The sequence below is a fragment of the Geotrypetes seraphini genome, chromosome 10, assembly GCF_902459505.1.
Source record: "Geotrypetes seraphini chromosome 10, aGeoSer1.1, whole genome shotgun sequence".
Classification (NCBI taxonomy): Eukaryota; Metazoa; Chordata; class Amphibia; order Gymnophiona; family Dermophiidae; genus Geotrypetes; species Geotrypetes seraphini.
In genome coordinates, this window is record NC_047093.1 from 10268523 (window position 1) to 10290530 (window position 22008).

Below are 22008 nucleotides of genomic sequence, written 5' to 3' on the forward strand. Positions count from 1 at the left end.
ACGCCTTACGAATATTGGTGACCCATGTAAATGAGTTGCTGGGTCTCATCTAGTGCCCACTACATTTCAATCACCGTCACAAACCAAGCTTATCCAGCTAATGTTAGTGGGCACCGAAGAAACAGCACTACCTCATGCGTTATATTGTTAATTAGAATGTTAATAAATGAATAACTAAAAAAGTAATCACCATTAGAGCTGGAAGAGTTGGGCAGCCTGCTGGCGGGGTTGGCAGTACCATCTGGTAGACGTTGGCGCCTTCTAACGTTCTTCAATGTGGTCCTTAGGTGGTCTATAAAGAGAAGAATTCAGACTCCCTGCCTCAGTTTTGGGTGGCGGAAGGGAACTCATCCCGTAGTGCCCAGCTGGTGAACCTGGGGAAGTATGTTCTCTACGAGATCCAGGTGCTAGCGTTCACCAGGATTGGAGACGGCATCTCTAGCACCCCCTCAATTCTGGAACGGACTCTGGATGATGGTAAGACCCTGGGAAGGAAACCACGAGAGAGGCAGACTAGCTTGATGGGGGTTTTCTCATCCTTCCAAACAGGACCTCACTTACAGGCCTAGGCCTTCACAAACTGATGTACAGCCACCTCTGGTATCTCCCATTGACTCACTTAAACGAACAGCCCTCTGGGACAGGGTCTTACTGTGCCCGTATGTCATTTCTTCGTAAAATAGAAGTCTAGGATTCCACAAGTGCTGAAATAATTTCAGCAAATCTCTAGGACAGGGCTTCTGGACCCAGTGCGTGTGATACACCCAGCCAATCAGGTTTCCAGGGTAACCGCAATAAATATTTAAGAGATAAATTTGCATAGAGTACTTCCATTGTATGCTGAAAACCTGACTGGCTGGGTGTGTCCTGAGGAATGGATTGAAATCCCCTGTGCTAGGGTGAAGTCAAAACACCAAAATAGCTCAGTGCACAACTGAGACTGTGTTCTACCAGGTGCTGTTATTTTTGTCGGCTGGGCTTATGTCGGTGAGACACCTGTGACACTGATAATCCCGTGGACTTGATAGACGCACATTTAATGGCGCAAGCGATGGAGGTTAAAAACCAGTAAAGGCACGAGTTTAAAAGTAGCCTATGCGAATGATTCGGTGAGAAGGTGACGTGTGAATGCTGTGAATTGATAGAAGTCCTGGCAGAAAGCGCAGTCGGTAAAAGCTGCAAAGATTCTTTTTGTACATTGGAGGCTGAATGAATTCGCGAGCTAGACTAGCTACAACTGGTCTGACTCGCACAGAACGCTTTTGAACCTCTGCCTCGTAACGTTCACATGGCCAGGTCAGTCTGGCAGGCTAGGCACGCTTCGTGTTCACCAGGTCATGTGGGGCCCGTAAGACAGTTCTCAAGCAAGGTCCTTGGCATCATTATTGATTCTTCTCTCTTCCTTAATGACCACCTCAACTCCTTGGCTAAATCATGCTTTTTCAGCCTCCACATGCTGAGGAAAGTAAGATCCTATTTTCGCCAACAACATTTCGCCGTCCTTGTCCAATCCATCATCCTCTCCAAATTAGACTACTGCAATGCCATCTACTTAAGCCTATCAAAAAAATGTCTTCAAAGACTCCAGCTAATCCAGAATACTGCAGCCAAGTTGATCTTTGTAAAACGCAAGTCTGACCATGTCTCCCCACTCCTAGCCAAACTTCACTGGCTCCCAGTGATTTCCAGAATCCATTTCAAATGCTCCTGCCTGGCTTTTAAGATCATTCACGGCGTCCTTCCTCCCTTAATCCCACTATCTTATAACTCCTCGAGTCCTGACTCTACCAGACCCGCCCAAAGGTATAAACTATCCTTCCCCTCTCTACACGGTATTCGCTATGCAGGCAAACTGGGAAAATCCCTTCTCTTCAGAATCACAGGTCTTTGGAACGACCTTACTACCCCACTGCGGAACCTGGGCTCCCTCCAATTATTCCGCAAACAACTGAAAACCTGGCTTTTCACTAAAATGTAATTCTATCCCCCCCTTACTCTTCTCTTCTATATATAAGTTCATGTAAACCTTTTTTTTCCTTCTCTTCCTATATTTTAAGTTCTTGTAAACCGTGCCGAGCTCCACAACATCCGTGAAGATGATTTGGTATATAAACTTAAAGTTTAGTTTAGTTTAGTTTAGGAGGAAAGAGAACGAGTAAGGGAAAAACGAAGGGGTGTTGCGTTAATCGTGGGACGGGTTATTCAAAAGCGTCCCGAAATAGGTAACATTTTAGTTTCCCTTTAAACTTGTCAAGGGTTTTTTTTCTTCCCGTACCTGGGCCGGTAATAGATTCCAAATATGAGCCGCAGTGGCTGAAAAAAGTGTTCTACGCCCGTTATTGATTCTACGCAAGGATGGAATTGTAAGAAGATTTTGATCTTCTGATCTTAGAGTTCGAAATGGATTCTAAGGGGTAATTACTCTATCCAGGAATAGCGGGACTTTAGATGTTTGCACTTTCAAATCTATGAATTAGTCCCCCCACCACACACACAGACTCTTTGTAAAAGGCTTTGTTCCTGTGCCCAGTTCTACAGAGGAGCTATTGATTAATTTCGGGGTTGGATGCCTCTGGTAATAGGGTGATGGGGGTGGCGGGGAAGAACATTGTATTGCAGTATGCTTTCGGCTGCATTTGTTTCTAAGCTGACCTGCTCCTTGTCTCTCTGCTATTCCATTGCCAGTGCCGGGGCCTCCTGTGGGAATTCTCTTTCCAGAGGTGAGAACCACCTCCGTGCGGCTTATCTGGCAGCCTCCGGCAGCACCAAATGGCATCATTCTAGGTGAGACAGGAGGCGCTGTGCTGGGAGGGAGGGGGGGAAGAGGAGGGGCAGTGATGTCTCTTGCAGAAAATCCATGGGATATTATCAGTACTAACTCTGGAAGACTTTCTGAATTTTTTCTCTTCTCTATTCTGTGGTGCCCCCCTCCCTACACGCTAACAAATGGAAATGAATGCACAAAGGGCCGCTGAAAAGTCCTCAGCCCAACCCACAAAGCTGAGGCCATCTACATTTTTTTTCATTCCAGAGGAAAAATGCGGAATACAAAAAGTAGAAAATCACTAGGCTCAGGGCCAGATTCTCAAAGATTTGCTTTAAAAACCAATGGGCCACTGTCGCAGCCATTATTGTAGCAATTTTAAAAAAGCAAGTCATTCTCCAAAAAATGCTCATGCAAATGAGGTTGGCGGAGAATAGCGAAGATTTGCTAAATTTGCATATGTCCCATCGCTGGTGATAGATGGGCAGAATAAACGCGAAAAAAAAATTGAGCCAAACGCCGAAGTCAAGTGACCCATCCCCCGACATCCCCACCCCAGCAGCGGGAGAGATGCCCACTCCCTCCCACCACCCAAACAGCTCCCATGCTTCCAACGACCCCCCCACCCCTTACCTTGCTTATGATGGCTGGCCAGTGGGATGCCTACTCCCTCCAGCCAGCAGACCTGGCTCTTCAAAATGGCTGACCTTCCCTTCTCTGGTGCATCCTTGTATGTACCAGGGAGGGACCTAAGGCTCTGATTGGCCCAGGTTGTTTATGGACCCTCTTATGAGAGGGGTCTTAGGTGCCTGGGCCAATCAGATCCTTAGGCCCCCTCCTTGGTGCATCCTGGAAGGGACCTAAGGCTCTGATTGGCCCAGATGCCTAAGACCCCTCCCATAGCAAGGACCTTAAACAACCTGGGCCAGTCAGAGCCTCAGGCCACTCCCCAGTGTATCCCAGAATGCACTGGGGAGGAGAAGGCCTGCCATTTTGAAGAGGCGGGCTTACTGGCCAGAGGGAGTAGGCATCCCTCTGGCCAGCCATCATAAGCAAGGTAAGGGGGAGGTGGGGGATTGCTTGGTGGCGGGAGGAAGTGGGCATCTCGATCAATGCAGGGAGGCATTGCTTGGCGGCAGTAGGGGGAGGGGGTTTAGCAGTGTCGGGTGATTGCGTGACACAGCAGGAGAGAGTGGGCATCTCTCCTGCCGATCTTTGGTTTGAGGTTTTTTGCTGTCAAACCTTACTGTCCTGTCAGTGCCTGAGCCAATCAACACTCAAGCACTGATCACAAGGTAAGGCAACGACAGCTCATACCTGTCAGTAAATTTTGACCGCAAATGTGGCACAATGAGGTTAGAGAGAATATTAATGACCTCATTGTACTACATTTGCATGGCAGTATCAGAGACTTCTAGAAAACTGGGAAAAGACCTCGCTAAGCCATTTTGATAATCCGCCAATAAAAAATACATGCACGCTATACCAGCTGGAGCACGTTAAAGGCAGATTTTAGTTTTGAGAATCTGCCCCTAAGTGTATAGCCCTCGATGGAGACTGCCTCAACTTTGTTGCAGCCCTCGTAGACACCCATCTAAAGACACATGACCACAGCAGAGAGAACTGCATGAATATTGTGCACCTATAATCACCCAGATGCACACACAAACATCAAGCTCCAGGAGCAGAGGGTTTCCTTAGCCTGCAATGGGGATCTCTAAGAAACTGTATTTGCTTTGACAGCCTATCAGATCACCCACCGCCTGAATACCACCAATGCCAACACCGCTTCGGTGGAGGTGCTGAACCCCAGCGTCCGGCAGTACACCGCCACCGGTCTGAAGCCAGAGTCGATCTATCTGTTCCGAATCACAGCCCAGACTCGCAAGGGGTGGGGACAGGCAGCTGAGGCACTAGTTGTGACTACAGAAAAGAGAGGTAATTGTCCCTGAAATGCGAGCTGTGTGATCCGTGGTACTGGCTTGTGTAGAATTTGGCATTTCTTCCTCCTACCTGTATTCTAAAGTCTGCTTCTTCACCCTTTTTTTGTGTCTTCAGATCGCCCTCAGCCTCCAAGCAAGCCTGTAGTGCTACAGGAGGATGTGAAGGCTCGCAGCGTGCTGTTATCATGGGAACCAGGCAGCGATGGCCTGTCCCCGGTCAGATATTACACCATTCAGACCCGTGAGCTGCCGAACAAGAACTGGACTGTGCATTCTGCTTCCGTGAGCCATAATGCCACAAATTTTGTGGTAGACAGGTGAGGTCCCTTCCAGGCTGAGGGATTCCAGTCCCGTGCTGGACTTTGAGAAAATCTGAGGCTTGAAATCATGGAGGGGCATTTTCGATAGGACGTCTAAGTCAAATTTGGACATTTTGACTGCTCCTTCTAAAGAACCAACTTGTTCTTGATGACCACGTTCTTCCTTTGCTCTCCACTTGAAGGCTTTTCACTTCTGAAAACCTCCCAAGAAAGGGTGCTAGAAGGAAAACATTGGTGAATGAGCATCTCATTCATTTTTTTCTAGATACCATAATTTTGTTACTTGTTTATCCGCGCACTGGAAGATTTTGGATCTCTAACCGGGGCCGGCGTTAGGGGAGGCAAGCAGGGCAGCTGCCCTGGGCCCCAAGCCTCTGAGGGGGACCCTGTGGGCCGACACATACTCCCCCTTCTAAGCAAGCCGCTCCGACGTCGCCTTCACTTTTCGTTCAACTTCTCATCCATTTTAGTGGCAGGGAACAAACGCCTGCGGCAGCAACTCCGAAAGGCAGCCTGCGGCCTCCTTCCCTGATTTCCTTCTGCCGTGGTCCGCTCCCAATGATGCAACTTCCTTTTTCCGCCTGGGCGGACCGCGGCAAAAGGAAAGCACGGAGGTAGGCCGCAGGCTGCGTTCAGAGTTGCTGCCGCAGCTGCCAGTTCCCTGCAACTAAAATGGATGATAAGTTGAATGAAGAGCGAAGGCGAGGTCAGACCGGCGCACGTAGAATGGGGAAGACATGCCAGGCCAGGAAGCCCCCTGGACCAACTGTTTTCTTTTTTTTTTTAAGTAGAGTTGGCGGAGGGGTTTCAAAGAAGTGCCAGACTGGGGGTGGGGGGTGAAGGGAAAGAACTTTTAGGGCCAGAAATAGAAGGTACTAGAGAGACAGATGGTGGGCAGTGGTCTGGAGGGAGAGAAGTTGGGCATGAGGTGGTGTGAAGGAAAGGAGAAAGAAATACTTGGGGAGAGAAAAGCAGAAATGGTGGACCTGGGAGAGGCAAGAATACCCTGCCAGGAATTTTGCGTTTGTGTGCTGCTAGACTGAATTTTAAGAAAATGTTAAAAACCCAGCTGTTTGTAATTGCCTTTTTGAGTTGAGATTTTATATTCAAACTGGATTTGAAGGTTTCTGATGTTGATTGACCATTTTTAAGAGTGTTGTTTTTTAAAATCTGAACTATGTATGTTTGGTTAACATTTTATGCTTGTTACTATGGAAACCATATAGGTAATATATGGTATATAAATTGTTAAATAATATGAGATGGGAGGGCAGTTGGGAAGGGAAAGGGAGAAAAATTGGACCTGGGGATGGAAGGAGGGGAGGGAGGGAGAAATGTTAGGTCTTGGGGTGGAAGGGAAAGAGAGATGCAGCATCTCTTTTTTTCCTTCCCTCTCTCCCATTGTTCAGCATCAAAGAAGGAGAGAAGAAGAAGAACAGAAAAGAGAGGGAGAGATGTTGGACCATGGGGAGAGAGGGTGAAAGGTGGAGCCATAGGAGGCAATAGAGATGGGATAAGAAATGCTAGGGGATGGAAAAAAAGGGGCAGGGAGAGATATAGCCTGATGAGAGAGGAAGGGGGATTCTGGAAGTACTGAGCCATGCAAAAGAGATCAAGAGGGAGGATAGGAAATGGGAGAGCTACAGAGTGAGAGGAGGTGGAAAATTGAAAGGTAGCTGAAAATTTAAAAAGAAGGAGAAGGATGAGAACGAGGGGACAGAGGCAGAAAAGAAAAGAAAAAAGGAAGAAAGTTGAAAGGGAAAAATCAATATGTTGGAGACAGGCATATTCAGTGGCATAGACTCGTGGCTAATTTGGAGGGGGTAGGGCTGGAGCCCAAAACGGGTAGAAGGCCACCAAATTTTCTCCCCACCTGAAAGCAAAATATAAATACTTGAGCCCCAGACCTCCTCCTCTGGTCCAGCAACCAGAAATCTCCAAACTTTGCAGCAAGTGGCCGTATCTTCAAGCTGCCAGTGCTTCCATGAAAGCCAAGGCGGTGGAGAGGCAGCAGCAGCAGCTCTGAAATACTGTTGCAAGCTGCAGAACTTGGAAAGTTCTGGTCACTGGACATGAGGAGGGGAAAGGAGGTGGGCGTCAGCTGGTGAGGCTTGGGGAGGCAAGGGAGATGTTCATTTTGAGGGGGGCCTAAACTCAAAGTGGGAAGCCCAGCCCCCCCCCTCTCATGGTTATGCCACTGATTGACTTTAGTACAAAACAGAGTACTTGCTGAGCTTAACGTTTTGGGGTTTCCCAGTTCGATTTGAGTATTCATATTTCTAATTTGCGATCCGTGGTGAAGGTCTGTCGGTGTTTTGTGTGTGAAGAAGTCATTTAAAATTGTTTTTGTACGCATATGCTAGGAATGGTGCATGGGGAAATTGGGAGAAGGGTAGGTAGAAGAGAGGCTCCCTCCTTAATTTTTGCCCTGGGCCCCAGCCTGTCTAAAACCGACCCTGTCTCTAACAGTAAGCGAATGTCTTCTTAATGCAGTTTTACCCAGGGTAACATCAGGATAAGGAAATGATTTCTGTAAAACCCCCTCCCTACCTCTCTCACATTCCCATCCTTTTCCTGACACTTTCAGGTTAAAGCCCTTCACTTCCTGTAAGTTCCGTGTCAAGGCAACGAACGACATTGGGGACAGCGAGTACAGTGAAGAATCGGAGTCGTTAACCACGCTGCAGGACGGTCAGTGTCTGCTTTTGAATAAACTCTCCTGCTTTGCTGGAAAGCCTCACCGCAGGCCCCTCCCATCACCCCTTGTGCGCATGATGGGTGTGTGGGACCTGCGTCGTCTACAACAGTCTTAACTCTAAATTTCCCTCGTTTCATCTTGTCTCTGTCCCAGCTCCGGATGACGCCCCTACAGTTCTCTCAGTTACACCCCACACCACAACCTCGGTGCTGATCCACTGGCAGGTAGGTGCCCAAAGCCCACTCACTAGCTCTTCAAGGTTGGCACAACGAATATGGACACCAGGGAGAGAAAGTTGCCCAGCTCAGTGGTGTAGTGAGAGTAGGAGATGCCCTTCTGTGCCATCCCTGCCTCCTACGCCACCCTCACTCCATCCCTTCACCCCCACCTCTTTAAATATTCGCCAGCGTGAGCAACTACTCTGGCTTGCTACTCGCACCGGCCTGGCTCCCTCTGAAATCACTTCCGGGTTGCCAGGAAGTGCTGTCAGAGGGAAAGCTGACGCCGAAGCGAGCAACGGGCCAGAGAAGCTGTTTGTGCTGGCAAAGATTTAAAGAGGTCCGGGAGTGAGGAAAGAGGGAGCGTGGAAGAAGTGGAGGGACGGAGAGGAGTGTGCGGAGGGAAGGGGTGCCATTAGTGCGATTTTGGGCTAGATTCACGAACCTGCCCAATCGAGCCCGATCCGGGCAGGTCCGACGAATTCTCTAAATGCCAATATGCAGATGGGGGCGATCGGAGGAACGCCCCCCATCTGCCTGCCAGGATCGCTATATAGCGATCCCAGCACATGGTCTGCGTATGTGCTGGACCTCATCTGTATTTCTAATGTGGCGCTTCGACTCCACTTCTGCCTCTACCATGCTGCCACAATGACGACGTATCTTGTGGCACCCAGAGATAAAGTCAATTAAAAACAATCCCCAAGGTACAGGGGTGGTTGTTGTGATGCCCACTGTATCTGCGCTAACTGAATAGCTGTCTGTCAGGCTCTGGAGACTTGGGAAGCTTTTTATACTGTTTTTTCGGGCCCCGACTCCCGACGGCAGCAGCTACTTCCCGCCGCCGGCGGCAGCCTCTTCCCTTTGCCAACACTCAGCTGGTCATGCCCTGCTTTCTGCGCCTTCCCTACACTGCGAACCCGTGGGTTTAATGCGGGGCTGCACTGCGGCATGCAGCCGCGCTTTAAACCCGCGGGCTCGCACTGCAGGGAAGGTGCAGAGATCCAGGGCTCGTAGCAGAGAGGAAGCAGGGCAGGAAAAAAAAACCCTCCAGGGTCAGAGAGTGCAGGGCGGCAGTGGAAGATTGGGGCTGAGTGCAGGGCAGCAATGAAGCAGAAGAGTCGGCAGAGAGGTGTACAACTGGTCCCCAGCAGTCACTTCTATTCTTGATCGGCCAGCCCGATCCATGTCACAAATTTGTTTGGTGAATTGCATCCCTGCCTACTTTGCATGCGTTTCCCCTCATTTGCATGCACAGATTCGGAGCGGATTGCAGGAGAGGTTAGTGAATAGTGCAGGAGGGAAATCTGGTCGCAAAGGGGTTGCAAACTGATTGGTACACGATCGGTTTGCGTTGTGAATCTAGCCCATATTGTTGGATGTGTGGGACTTTGAATGAGGAAGTGAGGGGTTAAACCAGAAAGTCTTAAAATGAGCTGTGACATGATTTTTTGGCATTGGAGGAACCAATTTCATTATTTACTTTTATTTGAGGTTTGGGAGGTTCGTCGTTCTCCTAGACCAGTGGTTCCCAAACCTGTCCTGAGGGACCCCCAGCCAGTCAGGTTTTCAAGATATCCCTAATGAATATGCATGAGAGAGATTTGCATATAATGGAAGTGACAGGTATGCAAATCTCTCTCATGCATATTCATTAGGGATATCTTGAAAACCTGACTGTCCCCCAGGACATGTTTGGGAACCACTGTCCTAGAAGAACTCGTCTCTTTATGCAAATTTGGACCCCTATATTTAAAAAGTTTCACCTAGAGCAAGAACTTTAATTCTTAATGAATTACATTGAAGCTTTTATTGCCTTTATTGTATCCCAATACCTAGCAATCTTTGTCACCTTCCATCTTGGGAGGGAGGGGGGAATGGGAAGGGGGTGGAGGGAAAATAAAGGGGGAATAGAGTCAGTCATATGAAAAATTTTTTGGAGGAATGATAGTATTTCATAGAAATATGGCGTAGAATTCTTAGAGTTGTGAAATTATTTGTAATGAACAATTTTGCATTATATAATTGTATATTTACTTTTTTCTTCAATAAAAATGTTTGAGCTGTGACAGTAGGAGTCATGTTTGTTAGCAGACGGCTAAGGAGAGGGTTTAGGAGCCCCGGGATCCCTCCTGGTCAGAATCATTCATTTGGGTTGAAGGAAATCTCATAGTTGCCAGCAGGAAGGATTGACAGCAGCCCCTGCTGGTGGCAGAGGCATGTGTGTGTGTGGAGATTTTGGTGGGTCTGGTGGGGGGACAGCTTCTCACATCTGGCAGGCGCTGGAGATAGAGAATAGTGCTGGAGGTTGAGGGACCAGCATTCACCTAACGTTTGTTTTCTCAGCCCCCTGCAGAGGACAAGATCAACGGTATCCTGTTGGGTTTTCGGATCCGGTACCGGGAGCTGATTTATGATGGGCTCAGGAGCTTCACCGTGAGAAATATAAATAACCCCAGCTCCAAGTGGAGCGAGCTGACCTGTGAGTTACTTGATTTGTGAAGTCATTCTTTACCAGCTAAAAAGACAGAGGGAGAAAATAGAGTAATCTCACTTCTCCCCCCCTCCTGAAAATAGAGTAATCTCACTCCCTCCCAGAAAATAGCATAATCTCACTTCCTTCCCAGAAAATAGAGTAATCTCACCCCCCCTGAAAATAGAGTAATTTCACTTCCCCCCAGAAAATAGAGTAATCTCACTTCCCTCTGAAAATAGCGTAATCTCACTTCTTCCCACCCCAGAAAATAGAGTAATCTCACTTCCCCCCCCCCCTGAAAATAGAGTAATCTCACTTCCCCCTGAAAATAACATAATCTTACTTCTTCTCCAGAAAATAGAGTAATCTCAGTTCCTCCCACCCCAGAAAATAGAGTAATCTCACTCCCCCCCACCCTTTTTGTCTGTCTCTCTCTTTGTCTCTCCTTCTCCCTTCTATGTTTGTCTGTCTGTCTCTGTATATATTGGTGAACACTGGCTTAATAAGAGGGGACGGGGGTGGGGCAGTCCGCCCTAGGCGTAGTCTTTGTAAAGGCTACAGACACCTATCCTCCTCTCCGCATCCCCCTTCCTTCCCGACCAAATCTACCATATGCATGCACCCTTCCCTTCCCTTGTACCTCTTTAAGTTTTCCTGCGTGAGCAGCATTACGTACTTGCTGCCCACGTCGGTGTCGCCTCTCTCTGACGTCACTTCTGGGCCCCGGGCCTAGGAAGTGATGTCGGAGGAATAGCCAGCATGACACGGGCAGCAAGATCGTGCTGTTGCTCTCGCCTGGAAAATTTAAAAGGTATGGGGGAAGGGAAAGGAGGCACGTGGGGGCGGCAGGAGGGATCTGGAAGGAGCAGGGGAGGGGCACCACTGCCCCAGGCGCAACTTAACGCTCGCTAACCCCAGAACCGGACTCGGAGCAGAGTTTGTTATTCTCTAGGAAGGCAACAGGCGACATCTGCAAAATCCCTTCCTCTGTGCTTTTTCAGGATATTTTCTTCAAAGAATCGCAAAATAACCATTTTTCTAGAGGAACCATTCAGGGTGGGCCGTTGGGCCAGTGATTTGGGTCTGAGCACCTGAGAAGCATGCATTTGCCACTGTTTTCATTTCATGAGTTTCCAACGTCTGCTTGAAAATGTTCTCCTGACACTGCCCAAAGCTCTTTCCTGAGGAGGTGGATCACAGGCCCTGGGAAAAGAGATTGATCCTCTCAGCAGCATATTCCCACCCCTTCGGCTGAAGAATCTAAGGGGTCCTTCTACTAGTACAATTTGTAGAGCGCTACCAGCTGTACGCAGTGCTGTACAGAGTCACGAAGAAGACAGTCCCTGCTTGAAAGAGCTTATAATCTAAACAGATAAACAGGATGCCAGGGTGGGGGATGGTTAATCTGCTAGCTAGGGTGATATGATAGAGGTCTATAAAATAATGAGTGGAGTGGAAAGGGTAGATGTGAATCGTTTGTTCACTCTTTCCAAAAATACTAGGACTAGGGGACAAGCGATGACGCTACTAAGTAGTAGATTTAAAACAAACCGGAGAAAATATTTCTTCACATAACGTGCAATTAAACTCTGGAATTCGTTCCTGGAGAATGTGGTGAAATCAGTTAGCTTAGCGGGGTTTAAAAAAGGTTTGGATAATTTCCTAAAAGAGAAGTCCCTAAGCCATTATTGAGATGGCTTGGGGAAATCCACTGCTTATTCCTAGGTTAAGCAGCTATTTGGGATCTAGCTAGGAGCTTGGGACCTGGGTTGACCACTGTTGGAAACAGGATGCTGGGCTTGATGGACCTTTGGTCTGTCCCAGTATAGCAAGTCTTATGTTCTTAAGTGAGCCAAGTCTAGGAGAATCGAGCCATTGTGACATCACTGCTGAGGCTGGCTCTGAGGCATTGGTGGAATGAGGCATTATGACATCACAGTCTCAGCTCTGGAATGTTGCTACTCTTTGGGCTTCCGCCATTGTGACATCACTGATGAGATTGGCTGTTAGGCATTGGTGGAATGAGGCATTATGACATCACAATCTCAGCTCTGGAATGTTGCTACTTTTTGGATTTCTGCCAGGTTCTTGGGACCTGGGTTGGCCACTCTTGGAAACATGATACTGGGCTTGATGGACCTTTGGTCTGTCCCAGTCTGGCAGTTCTTATGTGGTAAGTAGTGGGGAGTAGGGTTATAAATTGACGAGAATTAAGTACTTGCCACCAAGTTAATTTTTTCAGATTTCTTTGTAGGAGCATGACATAAGAACGGAGACGTGGAAGCGTTAGGCCGCTAGCATATTACGCTTACTGCGCAGTAAACTCCTTAAGTTGTGCACACTATTTAATTGATCATTTGGCCTAATCAGTATCAATAGTTGCCAGCTGACACCTCATTATTGACACTAATTAAAAGTCATGCACTCAACTCGGAACGTTTGAGTCCATAAGAAGTAGCTTTCGTTGACCTTTTGGAATCTGTTTTTTTAGCCTTTTTAGGGAAACTTTACATGACCTGAGGCCTGCCACGCTGGCTGACCATTATCCAGACCGACCGCAGTACACAATCTCCCTTTGCAATTTTTTATTTACTGTTCCAAAGTTGTACACAAATGTTAGTACGCAAGAACATAAGAAAAGTCTTACTGGGTCAGACCAATGGTCCATCAAGCCCAGTAGCCCGTTCTCACGGTGGCCAAAACCCAAGGCGTAGCAACATTCCATATAGAACCTCAAAGAATAGCAAGATTCCGGAATCCCAGAGAGTAACAAGATTCTAGAACAGGGGTGTCAAAGTCCCTCCTCAAGGGCCGCAATCCAATCGGGTTTTCAGGATTTCCCCAATGAATATGCATGAGATCTATTTGCACGCACTGCTTTCATTGTATGCTAATAGATCTCATGCATATTCATTGGGGAAATCCTGAAAACCTGACTGGATTGTGGCCCTCGAGGACCGACTTTGACACCTGTGTTCTAGAACCTCAAAGAGTAGTAACATTCCATGCTACTGATCCAGGGCAATTAGTGGCTTCCCCCATATCTTTCTCAATTACAGACTATGGACTTTTCCTCCAGGAACTTGTCCAACCCTTTCTTAAAACCAGCTACGCAATCCGCTCTTATCACAACCTCTGGCAACACGTTCCAGAGCTTACCTATTCTCTGAGTGAAAAAATAATGTCCTCCTATTGCTTTTAAGAGTATTTCCCTGTAACTTCATCAAGTGTCCCCTAGTCTTTGTAATTTTTGATGGAGTGAAAAATCGATCCACTTGTACCCATTCTACTCCACTCAGGATTTTGTAGACTTCAATCCTATCTCCCCTCAGCTGTCTCTTTTGCAAGTTGAAAAGCCCTAACCGTTTTAGCCTTTCCTTTACCATCTTGGTCGCTCTTCTTTGAACCTTTTCTAATGCCGATATTTCTTGAGATAAGGAGACCAGAATTGAACGTAATACTCCAGGTGAGGTCGCACCATGGAGCGATACCAGCCCTGACAATTTTCACTTAAATGTAACCTAATAGACAGTGCCATAGATTCTTCTAGTCTGTGTCTGTAAAGTGTGTTATTTATCAGAGTCCATTCTCTATCAATGCCTCGCTGCTTTACACTCTCATTCGCAGGGCCACCTGTTCTACTTCTGCTCTAGGGAGCAGGCCATGGTGTAATGAAGGTAGGTGGCACCCGAGGCAGCAGTGACACCCTTCTCTCTGCCCCATGCCACACTCGCACCCTCCATTCCCCCCCGTACCTCTGAATTTTCACCAGCAAAAGCAACCTCTCCATCCTGCTGCTCGCACCAGCGTTGGCTTTCCCTCTGATGTCACTTCCTGATCCCGCGATCAGGAAGTGATTTCAGAGGGAAGCCAACGCCGGAGATGTTTCCCATGATGGCGAAGATTTAAAGAGGTAAGGGGGGAAGAGGGGGCTCAATCATGTTGTAAGGGGGGTGGAGTGGTGCTGATGCCCCCACAAAGATGGCGTCCAGGGCAGTCCGCCCCTTCCCCCTTACTACGCCACTGGTTTTAGGATAGCATAGCTGGTTTTAAGAATGGTTTGGACAAGTTCCTGGAGGAAAAGTCCATAATCTGTTATTAAGAAAGACATGGGAGAAGCCACTGCTTGCCCTGGATCGGTAGCGTGGAATGTTGCTACTCTTTGGGATTCTGGAATCTTGTTACTCTCTGGGATTCCGGAATCTTGCTATTGTTTGAGATTCTGTATGGAATGTTGCTACTCTTTGGGATTCTAGAATCTTGTTACTCTCTGGGATTCCGGAATCTTGCTATTCTTTGAGATTCTGTATGGACTGTTGCTACTCTTTGGGATTCTAGAATCTTGTTATTCTCTGGGATTCCGGAATCTTGCTATTCTTTGAGATTCTGTATGGAATGTTGCTAATCTTTGGGATTCTAGAATCTTGTCACTTTCTGGGATTCCGGAATCTTGCTATTGTTTGAGATTCTGTATGGAATGTTGCTACTCTTTGGGATTCTAGAATCTTGTTACTCTCTGGGATTCCGGAATCTTGCTATTGTTTGAGATTCTGTATGGAATGTTGCTACTCTTTGGGATTCTAGAATCTTGTTACTCTCTGGGATTCCGGAATCTTGCTATTCTTTGAGATTCTGTATGGACTGTTGCTACTCTTTGGGATTCTAGAATCTTGTTACTCTCTGGGATTCCGGAATCTTGCTATTCTTTGAGATTCTGTATGGAATGTTGCTACTCCTTGGGTTTTGGCCAGGTACTAGTGACCTAGATTGGCCACCTTGAGAATGGACTACTGGGCTTGATGGACCATTGGTGTGACCCAGTCAGGCTATTCTTATGTTCTTATGAAATTCTGGGCAAAGGAAACCTGCAAGAATTTTGTGCTCAGTATGGATCATTCAGGCACCTGCGGAGAGTTTATCACCCTGAAAGACTAAATATTGCACCTGAAGGGAGGGATTAAGAACAGAGGGTCCAGCAAGAGGCAGAAAGGAAACATTCAAAGGTCATGGCTTCAGGATAGGGCGGCAAAACCAGTAGCAACAAAACATGGCATAGTGATATGGGGGTAGAGGATGTGGCGGTGACACCAGAGATCAAGGAGGGAAACTTGATCAGAGACCAGAAGAGCTTCGTGGCCTTCATCTCCTGTCATATTCTCTGTATCTGTGAACCACAGGTTGAGGTAAAGGAGGCGAAGGTCGCTCCCCCCTATACTCCACCCTGCACAGATTTTGATTTTCATTTCCTGGGTGGAATATGCGCATTAGCCCCCCCTCCCTGCCAAAGGCCAGACCCCCCAATGACCCCAGGTGAAAGCCAAACCCTGCAGGACATCTGTGTGCTTTGGCGCTTCTCTGCATGCAGAATGGCAGCGGCTGGGACGAGTGGAGTTGGCGCAAGTGACTCTGTTGCGGGCAGCATAAGACTTTAGTTCAGTCCTTCGGGACCACAGACAGGCCAGGTTTTCAGGATGCTCCTGATCACTAAGCATGAGATTAATTTCCATACAGTGGGAGCAGTGGACAAGCAAATCTGTCTCATGCATATTAATTAACCCAATACATAATCAATGGGATGAATATCTAGTGAATTCTAGCTCCAGTTAATTCTATACTTCATACATAAAGAAGCCATTTACGAGTAACAATTGAAAAGTGAAATATTTTATTTAATGATTTTAACTCATTTTAAATGTCAATAAATTACAATAATATTTTGCCAGCCTATCCTGGTGTTTTTACCGGCAAATGGTGATGCTTTTCGTGATAAACTGTGACAAGGTTTTTTAAAGTTATGGTGGGGAGATTGTGTATGTGGGTTTCAAATGTTTAAGAACATTTATTGTAATTTATTGATGTTTAGAATGAGTTAATATTATTAAATAAAATGTTTCACTTTTGAATTGTTAGTAGTAAATGGAGAGTGTGGCTCAGTGGTTAAAGCTACAGCCTCAGCACCCTGAGGTTGTAGGTTCAAATCCCACACTGCTGCGTGTGACCTTGGGCAAGTCACTTAATCCCCCCCATTGCCCCAGGTACATTAGATAGATTGTGAGAGGGAAAAATGCTCGAGTACCTCCCCTGGGAGAACAGTCTAGAAAAATCGATTTTAAAAAATGTGTAATGCATATTAATTAGGGATATCCTGAAACTCTGGCCGGTTTGCAGTCCTCGAGGACTGAACTTGGGCAAACCTGCTTTCAGTGCTTTAACTAGCCTCTGTTTTTCCTTCTGCTGTATTGAAAGGTTCTGTGGAGACGTTCTCAGTGTTGCCTCAGCCTTCCTCTGCCGTATCACTAAAGCCTCTGTCCAGCCTGCTGAAAGTATTTGAATGTTCTAACAATCTCACTCACTGCTTTGCTCCTCCTCTCTTCCTGCTTCTCCCCCGAGGGTAGCTGTCTATGCCATCCGAAACCTGAGCGAGTCCAGTCTCACCCGCTATGAATTAGACAGTAAGTTGGTCTTTTCCGTTATACAACTTTTGTAGCGACTGTCCTTCCAGCTTTCCAGGCCACATGGGATTGAGATCACTGCTCAGATAAAGCAGTCCAGTCCCAGCGAACTGAGCCTGACTTTTAGAGTGCCACCTGCTGGCTGACTGGAGAATAGCACTGCAAGTATCTCATGGGCGAGCTGCATGATGCTTCTCAGTCACTTGAGGCCACTGTAGGTGGGATGACATGACAACGACCAGTCTGTTTGTGATGGCTCCCTGATGAGAGACAAATAGGTGGTGTGAGAAGAGAGTTTCCCTGATGACTAGAAGATTTAAATGAAAAGAAGAGAGAGGTGGAAAGTTAACCAGACCGGGGGGGGGGGCACCAGAAATCTAGGTTTTATGTTATATTTATTCTTATATCCAACCAAATCCTCATTAATTAGAGTTCTAGGTAGATTACAGGTTACATTATTTTTACATAGAATTTTGTATACAGTTAAATATGTTTCATAGAATTATGCATGTTATTTAAAGTTATCAAATTATACATACAGTCTGAGGTAATATAAATAGCAACTGATGAAGTGCTTCTCTGATGTCTGGTTGGCTTCATTGTACACCTCGGGTTCAGATGGGTCTGGTTCTACTCTGGGAGCTCAGGATTCTAGTCATTCACTGACTTCTCTACACATATTTTGCAGACCTCAACAAACACCGGCGCTATGAGATCCGAATGAGTGTGTACAATGCAGTAGGGGAGGGACCCACCAGCCCCCCACAGGAAGTCTTTGTTGGAGAAGCTGGTGAGTGGATAAAACAAGTGACCCCCCCCCCCATCCCCTGCAAGTAACTGCCTGAGGAATTTTGCAACCAAGTCACCATATAGCCTAAATCCAATGTGTGTTCTAACATGTTTGTATGTGGTCTTAACAGAAATCTTTCTCATGTTTCTGTAAGAAACTCCAAAGCGAGAGGGCGTGGGATGAAGTTTAGAGGTGATTAGGCTCAGGAGTAATCTAAGGAAATACTTTTTTACAGAAAAGGTGGTAGATACAAGGAATAGTCTCCCGGTAGAGGAGTCTGAATTCAAGAAAACGTGGGACAGGCACTTGGGATCTCTTAGGGGGAGTAGGAGATAGTGGATGGGCAGACTGGATGGGCCATTTGCCTTTATCTGCCATCATGTTTCTGTGTTTCTATAACCCTAAAACTCTATGACCTCACAATGCAGGTGTAAAGAGCCTTAGCCTATAGGAAGAGGAGATGCAAATGTTAAGAGCCTTAGCCAATAGGGAGAGGAGGAGATAGTGGATGCTGCGGATGGGCTATTTTGCCTTTATCCGCCATCACGTTTCCTTTTTTCATGCTGGTCTTTGTGTCCCCTGCTCTAGGGCACCCGGGTTTTAGCTTTGCTCATTCGGTATCTGTGTGGGGTGAGTATCTGCTGATGTCTTATCCTATAATTCTCTCTCACACAGTGCCCACAGCACCTCCGCAGAATGTAGCAATTCAGAGCAGCACCGCAACGCAGCTGGACGTGACATGGGAGCCGCCACCTCTGGAAGCACAGAATGGGGACATCCAGGGCTATAAGGTAAAGCTAGGACTGACCGATATACCTGGAAATGGAGCGAGTGTTGGACGTGAGACGCAGGCGGATGATGTGCTGTGCCCTGGGTCACACAAAGGATCAGCAGGATACGTGAACTCATCAGTCCAGAGTCCGTGTGCTCCCCTCCCCCGCCCTCCCCCCTAGTGTTCTAGAAAAGCTCATATGTGTCATCATCTTTGGAAAACTGCTACATTACTCCAGAGGTGAAGTAAAGGGAGGGGGCGGTCCGTGCCGGGCGCCATCATGGTGGGGGCACTGGCATCCCTCCTCCTCTCCACCCCCGCCTCTTCCCACCCCACACCTACCCCCCTTTCCTTTCCCCGCCGCGAGGAACAACTTCAGCGTACTCCTCGTGATCACGTCGGCTCCCGCTCGGGGGAAGAGAAGGGGGCACGTGCAAGGCAGGGGGGGTCGGGGAAGAAGAGGGGGTGCAGAGAAGAGGTCGGGGGAGGGGCACTAACACACACGGTACTTCTCACCCTCGTTACGCCACTGAGCAAAGGCCACACAGACTTCTCTCTTCTGCAGGATGAATAGGACACCTGGAGATAAGCGTTTTGGCACCATTTCATTTCATAAAAACAAACGCTGTTAAAACAGCAAAATGTTACTCTGATACACAAAAAAAGAGAAATCAGAGTCAGCTCAAAATGTCCTGATGCCTGGAATTTTCTGAACGTCCACTTCTGCCTGCAGGGCCACCCTCGTGTTTGTTTTCTAAAATACTTCTGAGCGATACCCCCATCTATCCACTTCTTGTCTATTTCCTTGACAGAAGGAGGATATTTTTGCTGTGTTGTTCTGTTTTTCTGTTATGTGAAGTAGAGAATGACACAGGGATAATTTTTTCCCCGTCCCCACGGGAACTCATTTTCCCATCCCGACAAGTTCTTTTCCTGCCCCTGCCCCATTCCTGCAAGCTCTGTCCTCATCTGGGCAAGCCTCCAACACTTGAAAATCCTAAGTAGCAACATTCGAGATTGTGATGTCATAATGCCTCATTCCACCAATGCCTGAGCTCTGTCCTCATCTGCACAAGCCTCAGACCCTTTAAAATCCTAAGTAGCAACATTCTAGAGCTCAGATTGTGATGTCATAATGCCTCATTCCACCAATGCCTAAGCTCCGTCCTCATCTGCACAAGCCTCAGACCCTTTAAAATCCTAAGTAGCAACATTCTAGAGCTCAGATTGTGATGTCATAATGCCTCATTCCACCAATGCCTAAGCTCCGTACTCATCTGCACAAGCCTCAAACACTTTAAAATCCTAAGTAGCAACATTCTAGAGCTCAGATTGTGATGTCATAATGCCTTATTCCACCAATGCCTAAGCTCCGTCTTCATCTGCACAAGCCTCAAACACTTTAAAATCATAAGTGTTTGAGGCTTGTGTAGTTAAGGCAGAGCTTACAGGAATGGGACAGCGACAGCAACAAAACTCCCTACCTTGGAGAGGGTGAACAACCTGTCCTTATCTACTAAGTCTATCCCCTTCAGTGCCTTGAAGGGGACGGGATGGGGAAATTGAGTTCCTGCAGGGATGGGGTAAAATTTGTCCCCATGTCATTCTCTAATGTGAAGCTCTGTTTCATTCCTTTAACTTATGTTGTTTTGTCCAGGCATTGGGTGGTGAGAGCACAGCTAGTTTCATTGGTTCTCTGTCCAATAAACCCTCTTGTAAAGGAGAATTCACAGGAATGTTCATGCTTTGGATTTCTAAAAGTCCCCTTCGCTCCAAAGCCTTGAACATTTTCACTGATCTCTCTTGGTTTTCCCTGATTCTAGTGCTTTCACATTAGAAGAGAGAACAGCTTGAGGGCTCTTCAGAGGAGAAGGATGGAAAGGATGACTGCAACTCCAATTATGGACACATGGTGGTGCAATTGTACAATATTTGGGAGAACCGTGGTTCAACTATTTAACAGATTGGATTTAGCTCACAGCTATTTATGTGGTAGCACCAGATAAAGAGATTCAGGTCCAGAAGGTGTTTCCCTGTCCCCAGAGGGCTTACAAGCAAAGGTTGGACCTGCAGAGATGCTAAGTTACCAAGTTCCTGGCTGGAGGCTTTTTGGCCAGTCCTAGTTTTGAACTCCCACAGCAATGTGGGAGTTGTAGTGCCTGAACCTGGCCATTGAAATCAATGCTGCAATTCTTATAATGCACCAGGATGGAGTCATCAGAAATGCAGGACTCTCCCAAATGGGTAACTTGGCATCTGCAGACCTGAGGTAATGCAGGGGGAAATGATGTGCCCAAGCAAACAAGGAGCAGCAGTCTTTGAACCTGACTTTGCTTGTTGCCAGTAGAGAATGACACAGGAACAAATTTGTCCCCGTCCCCACAGGAACTCAATTTCCCCGTTCTGTCCCCATGACTTTTGTCACTGTCCCTGCCCCATTCCTGTAAGCTCTGCCTTAACCACACAAGCCTCGAATACACTTATGATTTTAAAGGGTTTGAGGCTTGTGCAGATGAGGACGGAGCTTAGGCATTGGTGGAATGAGACATTATGACATCACAATCTCAGCTCTAGAATGTTGCTACTTAGTTATTTTAAAGTGTTTGAGGCTTGTGCAGATGAGGACGAAGCTTAGGCATTGGTGGAATGAGGCATTATGACATCACAATCTGAGCTCTAGAATGTTGCTACTTAGGATTTTAAAGTGTTTGAGGCTTATGCAGAGCTTAGGCATTGGTGGAATGAGGCATTATGACATCACAATCTGAGCTCTAGAATGTTGCTACTTAGGATTTTAAAGTGTTTGAGGCTTATGCAGAGCTTAGGCATTGGTGGAATGAGGCATTATGACATCACAATCTGAGCTCTAGAATGTTGCTACGGATGAGGATAGAGCTTAGGTATTGGTGGAATGAGGCATTATGACATCACAATCTGAGCTCTAGAATGTTGCTACGGATGAGGATAGAGCTTAGGTATTGGTGGAATGAGGCATTATGACATCACAATCTGAACTCTAGAATGTTGCTACTTAGGATTTTAAAGTGTTTGAGGCTTTTGCAGAGCTTAGGCATTGGTAGAATGAGGCATTATGACATCACAATCTGAGCTCTAGAATGTTGCTACTTAGGATTTTAAAGCGTTTGAGGCTTGTGCAGATGAGGACGGTGCTTAGGCATTGGTGGAATGAGGCATTATGACATCACAATCTGAGCTTTAGAATGCTGCTACTTCTGATTTTAGTGTTTGAGGCTTGCCCAGATGAGGACAGAGCTTGCAGGAATGGGGCAGGGACAGGAAAAGAACTTGCCGGACAGGACGGTAAAATGGCTTCCCGCAGGGACAGGGAAAAATTTGTCCCTGTGTCATTCTCTAGATCAGGATAGAAAATTGAATAAATAGTGTGAAAAGTGTCAGCCTCTGATATCCAGATCTGGTATTGTGACATCATAATGCCTCATTCCACCAACGCCTAAGAGCCAACCTCATCGGTGATGTCACAATGGTTTGATTGTCCTATACTTGGCTCACTTTTACTGCATTTTGGTTTCTAGAGTGGTGCAATGTAGAGAATG

At 46.9% G+C, this 22008-nt stretch overlaps 1 protein-coding gene across 5 annotated transcripts in view; it reads left to right on the forward strand.

The window, feature by feature from the left end:
• SDK2 (sidekick cell adhesion molecule 2) overlaps positions 1-22008 on the forward strand; it is a 635450-nt gene that overhangs the window by 560777 nt on the left and 52665 nt on the right. For 3 of the 5 annotated variants that reach the window (XM_033961165.1, XM_033961161.1, XM_033961162.1), the window contains exons 27-36: positions 288-477; positions 2686-2784; positions 4508-4702; positions 4823-5024; positions 7615-7718; positions 7879-7949; positions 10290-10425; positions 16815-16871; positions 17560-17661; positions 18337-18452. In XM_033961165.1, the coding sequence (XP_033817056.1) occupies positions 288-477; positions 2686-2784; positions 4508-4702; positions 4823-5024; positions 7615-7718; positions 7879-7949; positions 10290-10425; positions 16815-16871; positions 17560-17661; positions 18337-18452 (1272 nt within the window). The remainder of the gene's footprint in view (positions 1-287; positions 478-2685; positions 2785-4507; positions 4703-4822; positions 5025-7614; positions 7719-7878; positions 7950-10289; positions 10426-16814; positions 16872-17559; positions 17662-18336; positions 18453-22008) is intronic. The other 2 variants (XM_033961163.1, XM_033961164.1) reach the window with 1 other exon arrangement.